Below are 22,648 nucleotides of genomic sequence, written 5' to 3'. Positions count from 1 at the left end.
TGAATTTTCATAATTGTATTCCAACCCGAAGCAACAAAGAATACAAAAGATTAATGCAATTCCTTGCTGCCTTTTTATGATTTTCTTTTAAATCCAGCACCTCATCTCTTTCTCCCAGCAGCTCCCTAGTGGTGTGGTGATCCAGAGGGTCCTGGGAATTGTAGTCTCAAACTGCAACCTTTGGTTAGGATCTGTCCCAAGGGCAGATTGTTATGACTGGTATTCTTTGAGACCTTTTGTTGCTACAATTTTGGGTTGTTTTTACGATTGGATTTATTTGACTTTCCGGATACAAATATTTGCTTGTTTATTTTTCGGCTCATGTCTACTCTTCTGGTTCTTCATTTAAAAATGTCTCTGACACCTTTGCAACTCCAGAACACACAGATGTAAACCAGTAAAAAGGGATATCTATAGAAAGCAAAGGTAGGACCTGATGTGATGTTTCCACTTTGGTCTTGCCCCTGGTTTCTTTTGTATTTATTTTCCTTTTTTAATTTTGTTTTTGTATCATTGTTTCATAGTTAATTGTATTAATTTTGTGAATCACCTTCATTAATCCCTATGTTAGTTTAATTATTTCCCCTTGTATTTTGTTCATTATTATATTTAGTTTTAATTATATACTGTATGTGAGACATGATTCCTAATCAGATAACAGCCCTCTGGTGCTGTGTTTAATTTTGGGATTTTTTTCTACATTTATTTTTCATTAGTGAACTGAAAATTAATGTGCAAAAAGGAAAATAAACTTGTACCTTCTGTTTTCCACACAGGAGTCTTTTTAGTCCCCTATTTGCTTTTTCTGATGACTTGTGGTGTTCCTTTGTTCCTTCTGGAGACGGCTTTGGGTCAATACACAAGTGCTGGAGGCATCATCTGCTGGAGGAAGATCTGCCCTTTGTTTGAAGGTAAAGATCCAGCTCAGTTCACAATTGACTTTCTCTGCTTGGTCCTCTGTGCTTTCAGTTTAAGCAAATTACATAACAACAGCCTTGGCTCATGTAACCACTTATGTATAGTGCATTGTACAATCTTCGTGTAGGTGTACAAAACTATACATTTGTCAATGGGAAGTACACTCTTTAGCTTAAATTACTGAAAGTACTGAACATCATCCTAAAACACTCTGCAGTAGATTAAAGCTGGACCTGCTTTTTCAAATGTTAATGCCTTTTAATAGAAACTTGTGGTACGATCTGAGCAGGTCTCACCTCATCCTACTCCTTTAATAGATATATACATGATATTTACATGTGTTATTTGTATTAATAATAATAAAGTATTTATTTTCTTTTGAGAACAAATAAAATATTCTCTAATCTAATCTAAAATGAGAGCAAAACATTCCATAATTAGTAATGTACTTTCCACTTGTTAGTCAAACTAAGTTCTAATTGCTGGGTCTATTTAGATGAGATGAAGCCTGTCCTTGCAGCACTTGACAAAAGGCAGCAAATACTACAATAAAGAGTAAGCAGAAAAATTAACACAATTGAAGATGTGAGTTCCAAAATCTGCTAATTACACCTTTTGGTAAAATTTAGTGAAAACGTGATTGCGACTTTTCATGCAGTTGGTCACGCGCCGAAAAATATGTTTGAGCTTCAAAACCTGCTAATTGCAACAGTGTAGCGCTATAGTTTTAGGGTGTAGCAGTAGAGGCTTTTGTCCACCTCTTGAACCCTCAGGTACCACTCCAAACACCAGGTGAAAGTACAAGACTCTTTTATTTTCTTATAATAATAACACAGTGCACCAAGCACCCTCCACTCCACACTACTCATATACTAAATCAACTCTCTACAATAATCACAAATCCTCCTTCGCCCAGACACTTAGCCACCCTACCTCCCAGCTCAGCTCAGTGTCTGGGCTTTCCCAGAGTCCTTTATACACCCTGACCCGGAGGTGTTCCTGTCCAACAGTTCACAGTTCCTTATTCCTTCCGGGTCAGGGTAAACAGTCCTTATCTTCAACCTGGAAGCACGTCATCTCTCCTGCTCACATGACCAGGACGTACTTCCAGGTTTTAGGGCACACATAAGTCCACAGGCTTCCCGACAGCGACTCCTAGTGGTCCCCAAGGTATCCAGCAGGGCTGTGTATACAAACTACATAGTCCATGAGGCCCTGCTGGAACTCGGGGCATGTCCATGCTGTTGGGAGAGCTCCTCCTGGCGGCCTGGGGGTGAGGGCCAGAATAGGAAGCCGGCAATCCACCACAAGGGATTTAGTTTCAAAATCTGCTTACAGACCCAGATTTTCCTATTTATCTCCAAAATTTATCTTTTGTACTTAGCTGATTTTGGAACTGAGCTCTTCAATTGTGTATATTGAACAAATAAAAAATATAAAGCATTAATCAATCATTGAGTACAAAAGAGCCAATCTATCAACAAAAATTATATAGTTCCAATATATGCATATTATTTATCATAAAGGAGAAACCAATTTTACATACGAAAAAATTATTTTAAAGTGATTTTAAATGATATAGTTTGTTAATCTCCAAGGGGAAAATTATACAAAAGGCAAAGAAACAACGTACTAAAACTAAAAATTGAATTACAATGAGAAACATGTAACAGTGAAGTCAATCCATAATCAACATATACGAGGGGGAGTGAAGCTAAAGTTAGAAAATGGGATTTATTTGAAAATGAAACAAACCTTAACAAAACTGATTATGTCAGTTTTCAATGTGGTCTCCACCCTTCTCAATGCACTTGTGCCACCTGCCTTGAGGTGCCTGGATTCCAGCAGAATAAAAGGGTTTTGTCTTGTCCTCACAACCACTCATGCACCGCTTTCTTCACATCGTCATCTGTCTTGAACTGATGACCACCCAGATGTTTTTTAGTGGTCCAAAAAGGTGGAAATCACACAGTGCCAAATCTGGCAAATAAGGAGAATGTGGCAATACCTCAAGCTTCAGTATCTCCAGACTAACCTTGGTATTCTTAGCAGTGTGTAGGAGGGCAGGTGGGCATTGTCTTGCAGCCAAAGGACTCCTTGAGACAGCTGTCCCCACCGCTTGTATCGAATAGCAGGCTTCACATTGGTCTCCAGCAAGTCACAGTAACTTGCACTAGTGACTGTAGTACCCCTTGGCATGTAGTGTTTGACAATAACTCGGATGCTGGTCAGAAGTACAAAGTGAAATTGTTTGCTAATTGCATATTGTCTACTTAACAGATGCATATACTAAAAGACAGCATTCAACCTAGCTAAGTTATTATACTGTATATTCTGTAATACCAAGGCTTCAGTGTTATATCAGCACTGGAGAAAACAGAGGCACCTTACCATTGGGTAGTACAGATGCCAACTGTCATCCCATCTAGTCTTGTTACCTGCTTTGTGCCCAATGTGGCCAGGGTAGATTTCAGTCCTCAATGACCTTTTAATTCAATACTGAAAATGTTTCAGTGAATGGATTACAACTTAGTTTTATGACCTAAAGGCTTCCAAAGATGAAAAATTTAACAGAACAGTAGGGGTTAAATTCAATAAATTCAGAGATATATATTTTTTTAAAAATAAGAAAATGCATTGAATTTTTACAGATTTTGTAATCGCCAAACACAGGTATTGATGTGCTTGCCAGGTGATCTATTTAAAGAAATTGTAACTGAATAAAAGTAACAGGTTACAATTACACACACAGTGACATACAAAACTTTTTTCATAACCCAAACTATTATGTTACTTTGACAAATCCCTCAAAATCTTACTGTAATTTCTGTGTTTGAATTTCTAGGTATTGGCTATGCCAGTCAGTTTGTCATCATATTCAATAATGTCAGTTATATCATCATCCTGGCATGGGCCCTCTTCTATCTCTTCCACTGTTTCAGCTCAGAGTTACCCTGGGCCAGCTGCAACAACACCTGGAATACAGGTAAGCCACAGTGACTGCAAACCTGGGCTGGGTAGGGTCTCCATGAGGCCTTTGGCCTCGGCCAGTGTAGCACAGTGGCACAATGATTAGCAGAACTTCAGAATGCTGGATTTGCTTACTAATCTGTGGCCATGTTTATCAAGCGTCTCAGAGTAGGAAAACAGTCATGGCTGGCTCAGAGATCTCAAAGTCATATAAATGAGGCCATTCCTTTCAGAGCAGGAAGCATTGGACATTAGGCAGGAACCAATCCTTGACAAAACACCAGTATGTTAAAGAGCCCATCCACACACACACATCCATAATCACTCACACATGGTCAGTTTGGAGTCAAAACTGTTTGTCTTTGGGGATGTTGGAGGACAACTGGTGATCCCAGAGGAAAACCTGCCAGACAAGGGAAGAATGTGCAAAAGTCAAACAGGCAAGCAGCAGGATTCTGTATCTTTGATGCAGTTGTGCTAACTCCTGAGCCACCATGCTGCCATCTATTTATTGGGCATAGTCCCCAAAGTGCTGATAAATAATTTGATGTGTTTAAAATAATAAATAAAGTAATGTGTTTTGCTGCGATATCAGCATTTATATTGATATTGTGATAAATATTTTTTATGGCAAGTGTTATCACTGTCTTATCGTCCGCATCTATAGATACATATAATGTAAAGTGAAAGATCAAAGTTACACTACTGCCATTCAAGAATCTACAAGTAACTTTCAGTGTGTATGTACTTTTTGAATACAGTCAACTAGTTCTTTTTGTCTCTCTAATGAATCAATGATGTGTGTCTCCTTTCTAAAACTAACAGCTGACTGCAAACAATTTGACCAGGACGACCTCACTATCAACTGGACAAAGCAGGAGAATGCCACCTCACCAGCAAAGGAGTTCTGGGAGTAAGACAGCTGGTCCTTGAACACTGCTTTAAATCACACTTTTTCAAAAACTTCTAGGATGGTCCAGTGCATCCTTTAATTTTGCCTGAATAGTCAGCAAACACATAAATCACTGTCAGTTGTTCTTTTACTCCAGTGGTTCTCAATGTTCAGTCCTCGGGATAGCCTGTGGCTGCAGGTTTTTGTTCCAACCAGTTTCTCAGTCAGTCAACAACAACAACAACAACATTTATTTATATAGCACATTTTCATACAAAAAGTAGCTCAAAGTGCTTTACATAATGAAGAAAAGAAGAATAAAAGACAAATAAGAAATTAAAATAAGACAACCTTAGTTAACATAAAAAGGAGTAAGGTCCGATGGCCAGGGTGGACAGAAAAAACAAAAAAAAACTCCAGAAGGCTGGAGAAAAAAATAAAATCTGTAGGGGTTCCAGGCCACGAGACCGCCCAGTCCCCTTTGGGCATTCTACCTAACATAAATGAAACAGTCCTCTTTGTAGTTAGGGTTCTCACGGAGTCACTTGATGCTGATGGTTATACAGACTTCTGGCTTTTAATCCATCCATCATTGTTGGAACATCATGGTGCTTTGGGTAGATGGTGGTGGCACAAGCCACCACCAATAGGACACCGGAAAAGGAAACAGAAGAGAGAGTAGGGGTTAGTACAAATTTTGAATGAATAGTTATTATAATGAATTGGATATACAGAGTGTCAGGATTAAATTACAGTGAAGTTATGAGAAGGCCATGTTAAAGTAATGTGTTTTCAGTAGTTTTTTTAAAGTGCTCCACTGTATTAGCCTGGTGAATTCCTACTGGCAGGCTATTCCAGATTTTAGGTGCATAACAGCAGAAAGCCGCCTCACCACTTCTTTTAAGTTTTGCTCTTGGAATTCTAAGGAGACACTCAGTTGAGGATCTGAGGTTGCGATTTGGAATATAAGGTGTCAGACATTCCGATATATAAGACGGGGCGAGATTATTTAAAGCTTTATAAACCATAAGCAGAATTTTAAAGTCAATTCTGAATGACACAGGTAACCAGTGTAGTGACATCAAAACTGGAGAAATGTGTTCGGATTTTCTTTTCCTGGTAAGGATTCTAGCAGCTGCATTCTGCACTAACTGCAAACGATTGATGTCTTTTTTGGGTAGTCCTGAGAGGAGTGCATTACAGTAATCTAGCCGACTAAAGACAAACGCATGAACTAATTTCTCTGCATCTTTCGATGATATAAGAGGTCTAACTTTTGCTATTTTCCTTAGGTGAAAAAATGCTGTCCTAGTGATTTTATTAATATGCGATTTAAAATTCAGATTACAATCAACGGTTACCCCTAAGCTTTTTTACCTCCGATTTGACTTTTAATCCTAATGCATCCAGTTTATTTCTAATAGCCTCATTGTATCCATTATTGCCAATCACTAAGATTTCGGTTTTTTCTTTATTTAATTTGAGAAAGTTACTATTCATCCATTCTGAGATACAGGTTAGACATTGTGTTAGCGAATCAAGAGATTTGGGGTCATCAGGTGCTATTGATAAATACAGCTGTGTGTCATCAGCATAGCTGTGGTAGCTCACGTTATGTCCCGAGATAATCTGACCTAATGGAAGCATGTAGATTGAGAAGAGCAGCGGACCCAGGATAGAGCCTTGTGGAACACCATATAGAATATCATGTGTCTTTGAGTTATAATTACCACAACTAACAAAGAATTTTCTCCCTGCCAGGTAGGATTCAAACCAGTTTAAGACACTGCCAGAGAGGCCCACCCATTGACTAAGGCGATTCTTAAGAATATTATGATCAATAGTGTCAAATGCGGCACTCAAATCTAAGAGGATGAGAACAGATAAATGGCCTCTGTCTGCATTTACCCGCAAGTCATTTACTACTTTAACGAGTGCAGTTTCTGTGCTGTGATTTGTTCTAAAACCTGACTGAAATTTATCAAGAATAGCATGTTTATTGAGGTGCTCATTTAACTGCATAATGACTGCCTTCTCTAGAATTTTACTTAAGAAAGGCAGGTTAGAGATGGGTCTATAATTTTCAAGAGCAGAGGGATCGAGATTATTTTTCTTAAGTAGGGGTTTAACTACCGCAGTCTTAAGACAGTCTGGGAAGACCCCCGTATCTAATGACAAATTTACTATGTCAAGAACATTATCAATAAGCACACCCGATACTTCTTTGAAAAAATTTGTTGGTATTGGGTCAAGGGCACAGGTGGATGGTTTCATTTGAGAAATTATTTTATGTAAATCAGGTAAATCTATCCTAGTGAAAGACTCTAATTTATTTATTATGGAGTACTGGGGTTTCGGGGGATCCTTAGTGTTGGGGAGATATACTATGTTATTTCTAATATCATTAATTTTTTGATTGAAAAATACAGCGATAGCCTCACAGGTTTTACTGGAAGTACTTAGGAGGCATTCCTTTGAGTTACCTGGGTTTAACAGATGATCAATTGTCGAAAATAAGACTCTGGGATTACTAGCATTGTTATTTATAATCTTAGAGAAATAGCAGCGCCTCTCAAGACGGACTGTGTTATTGTATTCTGTTATTTTAACTTTTAATATCTCATAGTCAATAGTTAGTTTAGTCTTCCTCCATTTACGCTCAGCTCTACGGCATGTTCTCTTTAAATCAGACACTCTTTGGGTCTTCCAAGGTATAACAATGCTAGAAGATTTTTTAACTGTCTTTTCAGGTGCAACTATGTCAACAGCAGCCCTCACTTTAGTATTAAATCTTTCCACCTTACTATTTACATTCTCCTCGCTATTATAGTTGGCACTATAAACGGACTGATTGGTTAGAATGTTTGTAAGTTTTAAAGTTGCTGATGAGTCAGAGAAGCGTTTTTTAACAATATGCTTCTCATGAGTGTTTTCTATCATTATTTCTATATTAAAAAGTAGAAGAAAATGGTCTGAAAGACCCGTATCAATGACCTGCTTTATATCAACTTTTAGTCCTTTAGTAATTACTAAGTCTAACGTATGACCTGCTTTATGTGTAGGCTGATTAACGAGCTGTCTCAAATCAAAAGAGTCCAGGAGGTTCATAAATTCTTTTACTTTTTGGTCACATTGATTATCTACATGAAAATTAAAGTCGCCGACTATTAAGAGTGCGTCATAGTTCGTAATTAAGATTGACATCAAGTCAGAGAATTCCTCAAAGAAAGACGCGTTGAATTTAGGAGGTCTATACACGGATAATACTAGAACGTGAGAATCTCCCTGAATAACAATGGCGAGATACTCAAAAGACTTGAACTTACCAAAACTGATATTTTTACATTTTAACCTGCTAGAGTAAATGTTTGCTAGCCCTCCACCTCTCTTTCCTTGGCGATCAGCACGAGTAAAACTGTAATCCGGAGGCGCAGATTCGATTAAAACAGCTGCGCCATCTGAGCTAAGCCACGTTTCACTTAGTGCAATAAAATCTATTTTTTTTTCACTAATAATGTCGTTGATAAAAAACGTCTTGTTAGTTAAAGCTCTAATATTTAATAGTGCCATATTAAATGTTTCGGAGGAGCAGAGATGAATACTATGTGCGTTATTGATATAGGGAACAGGAATTAAGTTATTTTTATTAGCGCCGCTCTGTGTGTATTTTTTGTTTAATCTATGATCTGTTTTTACAGTTTTAATACATTGTTCATCTAAAGTAGTAACTTTAATTAAATTATTGGCGTTTATGCCGTATTGCCTAGATTTTCTATGTGCATTAAGATTGGTTATTACAGTATTTATGTTGCGCACTTTTATGGAAGATTTTTTTAAACAATTATCATGACCAAACACAGGAGTGGCATTTCGGAAGGGGTTAAAAGCAGAGATAGATAGTCAAGATAAACGAATTACCTTCGATATGTTTTCGGAGAGGACCCGGGCGCCGAAGCTGTTCGGATGCAGGCCATCTCGCTTGAAGAAACGCGGTCTTTCCCAAAAGAGGTCCCAGTTGTTAATGAACCCGATGTCTTGATTCTTGCAGAAGCCCTGCAGCCAGTTGTTTAAACCAAGCAGACGACTGTAATACTCGTTTGATCGTCTGACGAGAGGGAGTGGACCCGAGATGAATATCTTTGCCGATGGGGTCCTCTCCTTTGTGTCTTTAATTAATGCAGTGAAGTCTGCCTTGAGGATCTCCGACTGTCTGTGCCTTATGTCGTTTACGCCAGCATGTATAACAATGGCTCCAACTGCCCTGTTCTTGTAGATCGCCGGTGCACGTCTCGTCACATCTCGGACACGAGCACCGGGAAAACAAGAAACAAAAGATTTTCTATTAGGGCAAGTGATATTGAGGTTCCTAACAATAGAATCACCTACCACAATTACATCACCAGGAGCTGAAGGCGAACTGGGGACGCTTAGAGGGTCAAACCGGTTCTGGGTTACGATGCTTGCCTGTGCCGATGGAGGTGTTCTGGCCTTGAACCCCCGCCTGCATAGCTGAAATACACCGAGGTCATCATCGGTGTCGCTCCTACGAGGCGCGGGGGTGAAGGTGACTTGCGCGGCACAACGCGGGGTTGCTGTTACGCCGATAACAGATGGCGAGGACGGTTTATCCAACAGCCGAGCCTTCAGATCTCTGAGGTATCTTCGTCTGGACAGAAGATTCTGAATCTGTTCATCGAGTGCCTGGAGTTCCTCGACTACAGTTGCAATGCGATTCACCTCACTGTCGGCCATTGTCCGCTTCTGCTTTGCTTCCGCTTCCGCTTCGTGCCCTAGGAAAAATGAGAGAGAGAGAGAAGTAAGCAGCTTAATAAAAATTCAAAGGCAAAATTCAGTCATTATTACCTTTAATTGATGTTATTGTTTAATTAAATCAGCGCTGCCATGATTCATCAATGTAATCGACTAAAAAAAATAATCAAATCATATTTTCTTAATTGACTAATCGTCCATCCTGAACCACTCAACGCGCACCCCCATGTTGCGTGCCTGCATTCTGCTCTATCTGTACTCAAAGGACTCCTCATGTCCACATAGAATTTAACCTTTGACCCCACTCCTGTGCAGGCATTCCAGATAACGATTTTTTTTTATTATCAAAAGATGAGAGATGGAGATGAGCTATCTTGCGGGAGTGCAGGAACAATCACTGTGCCACCGTGTTCCCATGTTTAATTCATGCTTTAACTGCTATCATCATGAAAATGATATCAAGTATACATCTCAGTATTTTAATTGTTCAGAGAGCTGTAATATCACGTAATGGATTCTGAAGGAAGAGAAAGCCCGTTTAAGAAGCACAAAGTGATTCACACACACAGAGCACATAGAAGAACATACAAAACAAAGCATTTAATGTACTACTTTCGTTACGATGGGATTTGAGAAATTAGTAATGACAAAATAAACTACGTGATTAAAGTGGAAATTTCGAGATTAAAGTTGACATTTCGAGCTTTTTTCCCACTGTGTTTTTTTTCGTTTATCTGTACCCTAATAAGCTTTCATATGGCACTCAGACGGTGGGCTACGACTTGCCTTTTCACGGCGACTTGATATCTGACAACTTCTTTTTTATTTTGGGCACTGTGCGACTTTGTGAACTTGAGCTTTCGAGTTTCTCCGACACTCTAACTCGATCAACTTCCTTTTGTTGTTTATACCACTGTTTAAACCAACAAACAGTATGTTTTTCCTTGCCTCCACTTGGTATTCGCTGAAATTCTTCTATTTCCCCCGTGCTTTTGCCATTGTCTTTTCACAGAACAATGAGCTTAAGGGCTATTTATATTGATTTGCATATTCAAAGAGGCATAATTCTGGGAGGAGTTTGGGAGTGGCAGCAGGCGCGTGCATGTGCATTACTTTTCACGCTGACCGGGATTTAGGGAGCGGAAGAACGTGAAAGTTGGCGAATGCAGATTTATGCATCTGGATTTTTTCGTGCGTACGCACATTTCCCTTTTGTCCTTATGCCATGTTATAGTGTGAATTCTACGCACAGTGTTATGCATGAGGTTCCTGGAGCTTACAGAAGTGATCGAGAAGGCTGTTAGTATATATCACGATGTGTACAGTTCAAGTCAAGGGAGAGCATGCTTAAGTTATATAAGATACTAGTGAGACCTAACCTCGGTTACTGTGTTCAGTTTTGGTCTCCATTGCAATGCTAGTTAAGGTCCAGAGGTGAGAGACTACTCTGATGCTGAGACTGAGATGTATGAACTATGAGGAACAATTGAAGGAGCTGAACTTTTTTTGTTATTTTGTTTTTTTTTTGTGTACTAGCCAACCCACAGCGTAGTATTGATGTATTGATGGGTGAACGCTTAAAGAAAGACACAGTTGTCCAAACTGTGGTGGGTTTGAGGATACAACTGTAGGTGAATGAAAAGATGGAACTCTGGAGAGGGCAACATACAATTGTCCGTGACTCAAAACTGGAGGACCACCATCGCGCCTCCACCTCCCAGAGCGAGGGACGGGGCTGGACAGCGCTTGGGCGCAGAGGGCGGAACAGGGGGAGAGGGGAAGGACGCCCATTCCGCCCCCTCCGCCCCGGCCCCCCCGCCATTCTAGTCTGCTAATTTCTTAGTCATCGTTCACTACGCACTGCCTGCTCATGTGCCTGCCCCCAACTCCTCACCTGAGTCGCTTTTGTCTGTGTATAGTCCATATGCACCTGTGAGTCACGTTGACTGTTCATTTTCCAAACACCGCCTCAGTCGCTTTCATCTCTGCTACAGTCCACATGCACCTCTGAGCCACGTTGGCTTATCATTGTTCTTTGCGGTTCCAGCTGCTTTTCTACAGTATATATAATCCACGAAGTCACCCGACCATGGTAGTAGTGACGGGGGGTGTGTACAAAGGGCACGGACTTAATCAGTGTGAGCGTATGACCCGCATTTACTGGGAATTCCTTGTTCGTGGGGAACAATTGCAAGCCCTGGTCTCCATCACAAATGGGGCTCAACGGCTTAGCCACACCACTCGGCGCTGGGTAGACACACATTGATCCATTCACTGTAGCGCGCGTGCAGCACCGGACATCTAAGGCCATCACAGACCTGTTATTGCTCAATCTCACGTGGCTGAAAGCCACTTGTCCCTCTAAGAAGTTGGACGCCGACTGCTCTTTTATCACATAACTATTTAGCAGGAGGGAGTCTCATTCGTTATTGGAATTAACCAGACAAATTGCTCCACCAACTAAGAACGGCCATGCACCATCACCCACAGAATCGAGAAAGAGCTATCAATCTGTCAATCCTTTCCGTGTCTGGGCCGGAGGAGGTTTCCCGTGTTGAGTCAAAATAAGCGAAAGGCTCCACACCTGGTGGTGCCCTTCCGTCAATTCCTTTAAGTTTCAGCTTTGCAACCATACTCCCTCTGGAACCCAAAGACTTTGATTACCCGGTTGGCTGCCCAGCAGGTCATGGGAATAACACCGCCGGATTGCCAGTCGGCATCGTTTATGGTCGGAACTACTATGGTATGTGATCGTCTTCGAACCTCCGACTTTCGTTCTTGATTAATGAAAACATTCTTGGCAAATGCTTTCGCTCTTGCTTGAATTGTTGGTGGGCAGGGCTCTGTGAGTTGGTGGGCGTGGCTCTGTCATGCATGTGCCATGGTCGGCTGCTTAGTGAATTGTTGGTGGGCGGGGCTCTGTCTTGCGTGCGTCTTGCTTGCCATGGACTTAGTGAATTCTTAGAGTTGGTGGGCATGGCTCTGTGAGTTGTCATCGTATCCCATGGTGTTAGAGTTGGCGGGCGGGTCTCTGTGAGTTGGTGGGCGTGGCTATGTCGTGCGTATCCCATGGTTGTCTTGCGTGCCCTGTCGGCTGCTTAGTGAATTATATATATTGATACCTTGTAGATGTATGAAATTTAAACACCATTTTTTTCCTGTTACCATGGATCTGCAGTGGTTATGCCCTACAATGGTACAGTAAAAATCTACAAATGTTTGACAAAATACACCATGACTTCATTTGTTGATATAATGAAAACAGTGCAGAGAGATAGGAAACTCATCATGAAGACTTCATTCAAATAATACCTACAATCTCACTGCATGCCTATTTTTTGTTATTTTAGTTTCAAGACCTTACCGGAGTTCACAAATAATAAAGAATAGTGAGGAGTATTGACCAGAATGAAAAATTAGCAGGCAGAACTTTTGCTTACTGTGTGTATTCTGGCCATTTAGAAACCAGGCACTGAAGATCTCTAGTGGGATTGAGGAAATCGGTGGTCTACACTGGCAGATGGCTCTGTGCCTCCTACTCGCCTGGATCATCTGCAGCTTCTGCATCTGGAAAGGAATCAAATCCACAGGAAAGGTGAGGATTATCATCTGAACACAAGTACTGTACAGAGCACATCAGGGGTCTGGAAAGTTGGTCCCAGAAGGCTGTAGTGGCTGTAGGTTTTCCTTCCATACTGATTGCTTAATTCAAAACCAATCTTTGCCAAAAACAGATATTATTTCATTTTGTGACTCTTAGTGCTTTAATTCTGCCATGACAGCTTATTTTTATGTCTGTAGAGTTCTTCCTTTCCAAGGATATCATCCAAATTATTTGTAGTCTGTAACAGATTAGTAATTCTCAGTCCTTCACTTTTTCTCTTCAGTTTCCCTCCAAATATTTTATCAAACCAGATAGTTCACAATGAATTCACACGGGTATAAACAGAAACAGTTGAGATGGAACACTCCAGGTTCCTTTGCCATTTGCAGTTTATTGCTTAGAAGAGCAGTTAAAAACTTAAAATTAAGCTGTTTGAGATTAAAACAAGCGATTAATGGTAGGGAATCTTAACAAACAAGATAACTAAAAAGAAGCATAAAATACTGCTTGAGCAATACGTGCTTCAACAACAATAACTGACTACACAAAACAACTGGGTTGGATCAAAAACCTGCAGCAACAGACAGTTCTCCAAGTGCCAATTTTTCAGACCCCAATACATTATAGTTTGAGTTAATGGGAAAGAAAAGGCTGTTCTGTGAACCCCAAATTTTCTGGCTTTTTTTTTTACATCTGCTACCTGACTTCACTGCTAGGGTTTTAATCAAATGCCATAGTTATTTTGTACATTTCCAGTATTACAGTATATGCTCACGTATAAGTCTGGTCTTAAAACCCTAATGATCGATCATAAAATCAGACCCCGACTTATACACCCGTTCAAAAATGCGACACTTAATTTTTGGTTTAAACATCTTCTTGCCTCCTCCAATCTCGCATCAGTTTCTCAGATGCATCGAATTTTGTTGCAGCAGGGCAATTACCAATTTCTTTCGCTACTTCAACAACATTTAACTTAAAACCAGCTTCAAATTTTCTTCTGATCGAATGCTCCATCGTAGATAAGGGATGCTCTGAAGATAAAGGTGTATGAGGGTGCGAAATACAAAAACACAAATCAGTGCAAACGTTACTTCGGAATAGTTCACGTATTACTGTGTGGTCACATAGGCACAATATATAGAAAAAAAAGTTCAGTGTGCTCCGTGGTTACTCTCTCATGTGGGCGTTAGCATATCATAATCTCTTGGACAGATAGTGTGAGTTTTCCTCATCTGACTTATACGACGACATTATATAATACCAGAAATTCAGTCAGTCATTATCCAACCCGCTATATCCTAACACAGGGTCATGGGGGTCTGCTGGAGCCAATCCCAGCCAACACAGGGCGCAAGGCGGGAAACAAATCCCCAGGCAGGGCGCCAGCCCACCGCAGGGCATACGCACACACACACACCCACACCCCAAGCACACATTAGGGACAATTTCGGATCGCCAATGCACCTAACATGCATGTCTTTGGACTGTGGGAGGAAACTCACGCAGACACGGGGAGAACATGCAAACTCCACGCAGGGAGGACCCAGGAAGCAAACCCAGGTCTCCTTACTGCAAGGCAGCAGTGCTACCATTGCGCCACCGTGCCACCCCATACCAGAAATTATATGTTAAAGTCAAGTCCCGACTTATCCGTGGGAGAACTTATAGTTATATAGTATAGTTATACGAGTATATACAGTAGTTCAGCACCACTTTAAATGAAATTGTTTTAGAAATGGTTTTGTATATTCTGTGATGTGTCTCATAGACTGTCACTTAATATGGTGCATACCTACAGTTTAATGCTCCCGTGGCTTAATATCTTGAATGAAAGAATCTGTTAAATAGACAAATGTTTAATGCCACTTGTGGGCGGATGCATAAATGACAGTTCGGGACTGTAGGAAGAAATTTTGGGGCGCCAACCTGGTCATCTCTTTTATTCATCCGAAGACAAGAATTCATAACAAGGAGAATATGGAGTTTTTGTTGTTCTTTAGCAGAGTTTTATCTCTTCGGTCGTTCTAGCCAAAAGCGACACCTCCTTCCAGGATGACCAGGGTTTTATGAAGATTGGGACCAGAAGGGGAGGAGATAAATGCCTTCACCGGGCAGCTTCTCTGCATTGCGAGGAAAGAAGGAAATGACAGTGTTAGTGGCAGCACCCCCTCTTGCCTTGGAGAGTAATCACATGCCTCAATTGAGCCTGCGAGGAGGTCCTGCAACACAAATGCATGACTCACTTTTTCTATTTAAAAGTGCTATCCTGGTTCTTGGTATTTTTCTGTTAGAGGTCGGTATGATATTATTGATTTTTAGATGTCACTGGAACATCATCAGAGCTTTGTAATCAGTCTCTGATGTTCACAACCAGAAAGTGCACAAAAAAAACCATGCAAACTACCCCAGTTTAAGAAAATGTTCTTTGAAGTTGGATGAAAGACATTTGTCATCATTTATTATTCTAAAGTTGGTGGGTTTTTTTAATGCATTTTTGAAAAACTGTGAATTTGCGTGTATGCCATAACTAGTTTATAAATTTAGAAGTGTGGTGTCTGTGCAGACCTCCACCTTTAGCATGTCCTTGCATAAGAGATAATGGAGTGTCTCATTTAGCTTATTCTGAGGGGTGCTGGAATTCAAAGTTTGCAGGTTCACTGCTGGCCACTGGCAGTTACCACAGTCCAACTCTGAGAACTGAGAAGGCTCATGGTGTTTGTCTGTGAGCCCACAATAGAACACTTGGCAGCCTTTACACTGTGATGGGGGTGCAGTGTTGTGTCAGCGCCGAGTTGCACAGAAGAGTGGGTGCTACGTGGGTGCTACATTCCATCTGACATCACCAGGCAGCCTGTTCTTGTGTAAGACATTAGAGAGTGTGTCCTTTAGCTAACAAGGAGACTGATTCGGACAGCCATTACAATTCAGGTCACAGGTTTGCAGCTGGTACTAAAGTGCAAGTGTATGAACTGAGAAGGCATGTGTGAGTGAGCCCACAACAGAACAGAGGCTAACATTAAAACGGTTTGGTTGAAGGTAAAATCACTGAAAAGAAACCTGTTCATATCAAATCCACCAATGCAAAAGAAGTTGTTACCTGATAAATATCAGTTAAATGAACAGACTTATTCTTATGGAGCACTTGTTTCTATAGATCTGCTCTGCGTCCTTAATTATCCTTCGCATTTGCTTCCATCCATTCATTGTCCAAACCTGTTTTTTCTTTTAAGTTTAGTGAGAAGTTAGTACTTTTCTGAGCAAAATATATCATATGATGGAAACCTACCCCAGACATGATGCCAGTCCATTGCAGGACATCCTCACACACAGTATGCTGTGTCAGCCAACTAAACTAATACACACATCATTAGGCTGTTGGAGGAAACTAGAGGACCTTAAGCAGACATTGCACAAACCTAACTAAGACAGCACCTGGACTTGAGGTTAGTCCAACTTCCCTGGAGCAGTAAGGCTGCAGTGTAAATCAGTGGGCCACTTGGCCACCTGTTCTTGGCTCTTGTGGTTAAAAAATAATTTTTAATAAGGCTACTAAATATAAATGCAAATATAAATATGCTAATGCAAGAAACTCATCTTTGCAGTAAGTGTTGTAACTACAAAGAATTAACCTACAGCACTCATCTTGCCTGAAGAAGGGGCCTGAGTTGCCTCGAAAGCTTGCATATTGTAATCTTTCTAGTTAGCTAATAAAAGGTGTCATTTTGCTTGGCTTTTCTCTACCTACAGCACTCACAAAGAAATGTTACTGTAAGTAGAAGAGGGCATAAAATTTTGTATGGATTGTGCAATTTTGATTGCATACCTCAGTTTGGGAGTTGAAGCTACTTCTGACAGGGGGCTCTGCCAGACATTCCCAGCAGACCCTCACAACACGTTTGGGCCTACCACGCCTGACCGGCATCCTCCGCCATTTGCTAGCCTATAACTTCATTACTCAGTTGCTGAATGACATATACAGCAGGTCCAGGGACAGTCACTGACTGCCAGATGAGTACTGAAATCCCATACATAAGATATGTAAACTTCTTCAAATAAGGTGTTATAATGGTAAAGGCATGCTTTTCTGGAAAAATATTACATAACTGTGTACTGAGCAAAATGTGCATTATTGATATATATGGCTCAGGGCTCTGGAATTAGATTCGATTGGATAAACTTTGTTAATTCCATGGGAAAATTCAGATGTGACATTAAAATAAACAAAGTACATGTGACAAAGCATCATTCAAAGTTGCTTGAAAAATAGAAACCTTTAAAAGAATGCTGTTCTTCTTTTGTTGCTCTTTCCTGCAGGCAGTATACTTCACAGCCACGTTCCCCTATGTGATTCTGCTCATCCTCCTGGTGCGAGGACTGACATTACCTGGTGCTAAGGATGGAATCATCTTCTACCTGTACCCAGAGCCATCTCGACTTGCAGATCCACAGGTGCCTTATACTGTAAAGATAGTCTGACTGTGTCAGCATTCATTCATACACTAGCCTATGTGATTGAATTTTAGATAGCAGTATGAAAGTTTGAGTGCAGGTAAGGTGTAAGGTGGTTCTGTATTACTTATACTCAGGGATCAGACTCCTAAAAATACATTTAGTACTGTTGAATAAAATTAGTTATTTGACACGAGTGTCTCTAATTCCCCATTGTTCTCACACTTAGGAAATGTCTCTGATTGGTTTCAACACCCAGTTACTGTTTAGATCACTATGTAACTGTTAAACCTTGATCTCTGAATATTATATAATAATATATTTCTACAGCTGTAAATATAATAGTGATGCATATATCATTATTTGTGCAGCCATAAGGCACAGTAATTGTAAATAAACATGGCTGCAGCCATTAAAGAAAAATGGAAATTGGCATTGACTGCAAATGAATGAGTTTACAAAATGGCACCATGATGATGAAGTCACAGAAATGCCATGAAATATAAACAACAACTGAAAAAAAATAAAACAGTGAAAAAGAAAGATCACTACAGTAGGATGAAGCATGCTTTTGCTAGTGTTAGTTTTATATGAGCCCAAAATGGTAATGACCATTAAAAAAAATGTTGTCAAGAAAATAATACAGGTAGACTCAAAAAGTAAAGTCAGCTTACCCTTTAATACCAGTAACTGTGAGCAGATGAACATAACAGTTCTATCACTTCTCCACAGTCTCCCAGCAAGTTCATGTGCTTCTTGTATCATTCTAATACCTTCTTCATTCCTTGGGAGAAGAAGCTTCCCAACTGTTCCCAAATTAATGTCTGCGCCACTTCTTTAACCTCATTACCTGAGGAAACTTGTACCCAAAATATGCAGCAACAGAGGACAACATAATCCATTGGTCTTCTCTGACAAATGCATTCACCATGTGGATCTGGGCATGTGTGCACGATGTTGATGGCTGACAAGATTGCATTTCGTTGGTTACATTTGTTCCTCCTGCCTTAAACCTTTCTACCCATTCAAAAACATTTCATTGAGTCATGCTGTTTTTACTTCCATACTGAGCCAACATCCTTCAGAGAATTTCAGCAGGTTTCACTCATCCTGCCCAAAGAAATCTCAATACAACAGGTACTGTTCAACAGTGGTACAATTCTGCAGTGGAGCATCCATGTTCATTTGACCTTGGTTTCAACAAGATTAATAGCAGAGCACTGCACTGTGTGTGTTCGAACTACCCATAAGCCATCACAAACGTGTTGTATTGTGTCAGCTTCTACCCGCTGCAGTTACGACACAATATTCAAATTGACTTTATTTTTTGATTTACCTTCGTAAAATAATAATAAGTCTAAGTGAGCAAAAAAATTAATGTGAAATTTAATTTAGCAATGTTCAAAAAATCTTAATCATTTTAATGCAGTGCCAATTGCCCACTCCAGCTGTGAGTATACACATAGCATAGTGCTTTAAAGAGCAATGATGATGTATGAATTCAGACAAATTCACTTTAGTTTTTAAGCATGTGGTGCTGTGTCACCTTTTCTGTTTCACTAATCTAGAGGACTTAACTGAAAACTAATTTCTCATCTGGCAGGTATGGATGGATGCTGGAGCTCAGGTTTTCTTCTCTTACACCTTGTGTGTTGGCTGCCTAATAGCACTCAGCAGCTACAACAAGTATACAAATGACTGCTACAAGTAAGTCCTCAAATGTTTTTTTTAATTTTAAGACCATATGCCTTGCATTGCCTAACCAAAGGGGTATTTTGAAGAAATCAGCAGACTGATGAATGGCAAATAAAAGTGAAATAATAACCAGCTGGAGTATTTCTAACCTTTGAAGCTTAAAACAGACTTACATTTTTGCCATGTAGCAAGAGAAAGCACAACAGGTTTACATGGTATGAAATATTTACATGCATTTAATTCAGTTAATTTTGATTTGTAATGTGGCACCATTTTGTTTTTCTATGGCTACCACCATTTTAGTGTACTGTTGCATAAGTGTTGTTCGGGAGCTTGTCCCAGTAGTTGATTAATTACTGTAATTTCTTTTATATAGTACTTTTCTAGGTATTCAAAGTGCTTACATAGACATTGCGGAGACATTTCAGCCATCACCAATGAGTAGCATCTACCTGGATGATGCAATGGTAGCCATTCTTACATCAGTACATTTACACACTGGTTATTAGGTGGTGAAGGGGTGGGAGGGATAGTTAGTCAATAAAGCTAAGACATCAGGAAAACACCTTACTGTTATCAAAAGATGCCAAAGGACCTTTGATGACCATGGAGACGCAGTTTTACATCTCATCCAAAGGATAGGACCATTTCATTCACCACTGTACTGGGGAATTGGAATTCATACACAGATCCTGGAGTAAGTGCCCACTGATAGGCTTCACCAACAAATCTTCCAGCAGCAACCTAAGTTTTGCCTGGGTTATCTCCTATTCAAATGCCAGGTACAAACACTTAGGTGCATTACCCATTCAGAAGTGCAGGTGGTATGGCTGCTGGCAATCTGCGTCACGTGGTATGATCAGTATGGCAAAATATAGGCCTGCCCCACACATGACTGATTGCTGAATTTTGTGGATACAATCTGGAGTCTAATACAAAGTCTAATGAAGGTTTCTCTGGCAAATGAACCAGCTGATGTGTTTAGATGATTTAGTTTAAATTCTGGTTTTGTAGAAGGATAGCCTTAATTTATTGTTTTTGACTTGGCACATTATTGACTTATGTTTTATTATCTGACCTGTCCGTTCTTGCCTTTGTAGTCTCCCACTTTTTCCCCACTTGGTAATACAGTTTTGTAGAGCACATTCAACAGGTTAGGACAACTTATGTTTGTGCATAAAGTGTACATTGCATTAGTCTGTCATACCCACTTGTGATTCCAGAGGTAAGCTGTGTGATTCACCAAACTTTGAGGCAATTTCTTCTTCTTCTTTCTCTTCATCTTTTCCCACATCATTTTGGGGTTGATGTGCTTGATACACCTTCCCCATACAGCTCGGTCCTGCACCTCGTTGCCAGTCAAGCCCTTTTCCATCAGATCTTCTTTTACTTTAACCATCCACCTCAGTTTTGCAATCCCTCACTTTCTCATTGTCCATACCACTTCAGCCTACCTTCCTGTATTGTGTTAAATATATTTTCCACTTTTGTTGCACCTCTGATTGTCTCATTTCTTATTCTGTCCTTTTTTGTAATTCTGTCTTCTTCTTATTTTATCATTAACCCTCTATCTTCCAAAGCCCTTCTCCATTCATCCAACTTCCTCTTTTCTGGGGCTACACAACACAACACAAAGCATTTACCAGGGAGATTGGTCTTTTATTTCTTGACTCAATGCATCCTTAACCAAATTAAAGAGGTAAGGACTTCAACAAGATCCATCGTGTACACATTCTCTAATTGGGGTCTTGTCTGTTCCCCCAACTCTGTGTGTAAACCAAGTCCTCATACTTATCCTGGACAAACTTCCTATATGCCTCTGGTACTACTTTCTGTCTTATATGCCTCTAGATATCTTGATGTGGCACACTATCATAAGCCTTCTCCAAATCAATAAATGCCACATGCAGTCCTTTTTGTTTTTCTCTATGCTTCTCTATAAGTTGTTTCAATTCAAATACTGCATCATACTGGTCCTCCCTTATGGTGGTCTTTTCCCTAAGTTTTTTCTCTGTAACCATTTGCCAAATGCTCACTCTATGTGACATCAGTGTTATTTCTCTATCATTTCCACAATCCTGAATATCACCCTTCTCTTTATACTCCTCTGATATTCTCCCCTGTTAATAAATCTTCTGTATTAGGTCCCACAACACATTTACTTCCTCTTCTCCTAAATTCTTCCACACATCTGCTGGTATTCTATCCAGACCTGTTGCCTTTCCATTTTTCATTCTTTTCCATGTCTCATTTACTTCCACCCTTCTTATTCTTGGTATTAGCCCTTCATTTGGGGCACCATCCCCAAATATTAACGTTGGATTTATTCATTGAACAACTTTTTCAAAGCACCTCTTCCATCTAATCTTGATCCTCTCATGCTCACTCAAGACCACACCTTGTTCATCTTTCATTTGCTTTATCTGACTTAAATTCTTTCCAGCTTTGTTCCTAGCCTTTGCTATTCTAAAAATCATTCTCCCTCCTCCTCTTTTTTCCAGTTTTATCTCTAAACTTTAAAAATTCCAAGCTTTGGGAAACAGCCTCAAGAGTCTAGCAGCAGTTCTGTTTCCGGTACCAGTAAATACATCCATCCATCCATCCATTTTCCAACCCGCTGAATCCGAACACAGGGTCACGGGGGTCTGCCGGAGCCAATCCCAGCCAACACAGGGCACAAGGCAGGAACCAATCCTGGGCAGGGTGCCAACCCACCGCAGCCATTAAATACATGTTTACCGATATATAGGTCTGAATGGTTTATTGGAATAGGACAGGAGATTACTATTGAATCTGTCAGATTCATGACCAAAGCACGACCTGTAGAAAGGAAAAAAAAAAAAACACACCACACAAAATGGCTCTAGCTTAAAAGGGTTAGGACTCCTGCAAATTGGCACTAAAGCTCAACTGAAGAAAATGAGCTCCTTTTCAATTCCTCTAGACGATGATCTCATCAGTCCTTCTTCTAATGCAAAGAATTTCGGTGTCATTTTTGATTCCTCCCTTTTTTATTCCACCCATATTAACCATATTAAAAAGCTTTCTTACTTTCATCTCCATAACATATCCTGTGTTTGCTCATTCCTGTCTTTTTTCTAATGCTGAGAATTCTGTACTGGAAGATGCCTCTTCAAATCTTATATCACAGCTCCAGTTCATTGAAAACTCTGCTGCAAGAGTCCTTACAAGAACAACCAACAGTGACCCCATAACACCCATCCTTCTTCACATTCACTGGCTGCCTGTGTCTTACAGGATCAAATATAAAATTCTATTAATAAATTTCAAGGCTTTAGATGGCCTTGCACTGGACTACATCAGTGACTATCTCTATTGCTATTTTT

General features: G+C 40.1%; 1 protein-coding gene across 1 annotated transcript in view; it reads left to right on the top strand.

Annotated features, from left to right (window-relative positions):
- The window catches only part of LOC114647943 (sodium- and chloride-dependent GABA transporter 2-like), a 39,137-nt gene that overhangs the window by 5,621 nt on the left and 10,868 nt on the right, over positions 1 to 22,648 (top strand). Inside the window, exons 2-7 of the mRNA XM_028796652.2 lie at positions 777 to 911; positions 3,764 to 3,904; positions 4,714 to 4,801; positions 13,013 to 13,145; positions 17,472 to 17,606; positions 19,210 to 19,313. Of these exons, the coding sequence (XP_028652485.2) occupies positions 777 to 911; positions 3,764 to 3,904; positions 4,714 to 4,801; positions 13,013 to 13,145; positions 17,472 to 17,606; positions 19,210 to 19,313 (736 nt within the window). The remainder of the gene's footprint in view (positions 1 to 776; positions 912 to 3,763; positions 3,905 to 4,713; positions 4,802 to 13,012; positions 13,146 to 17,471; positions 17,607 to 19,209; positions 19,314 to 22,648) is intronic.

The sequence above is a fragment of the Erpetoichthys calabaricus genome, chromosome 3 (assembly GCF_900747795.2).
Source record: "Erpetoichthys calabaricus chromosome 3, fErpCal1.3, whole genome shotgun sequence".
Classification (NCBI taxonomy): Eukaryota; Metazoa; Chordata; class Cladistia; order Polypteriformes; family Polypteridae; genus Erpetoichthys; species Erpetoichthys calabaricus.
Note: the sequence above shows the minus strand (reverse complement) of the source record. Positions and strands in the feature narration are given on the sequence as shown.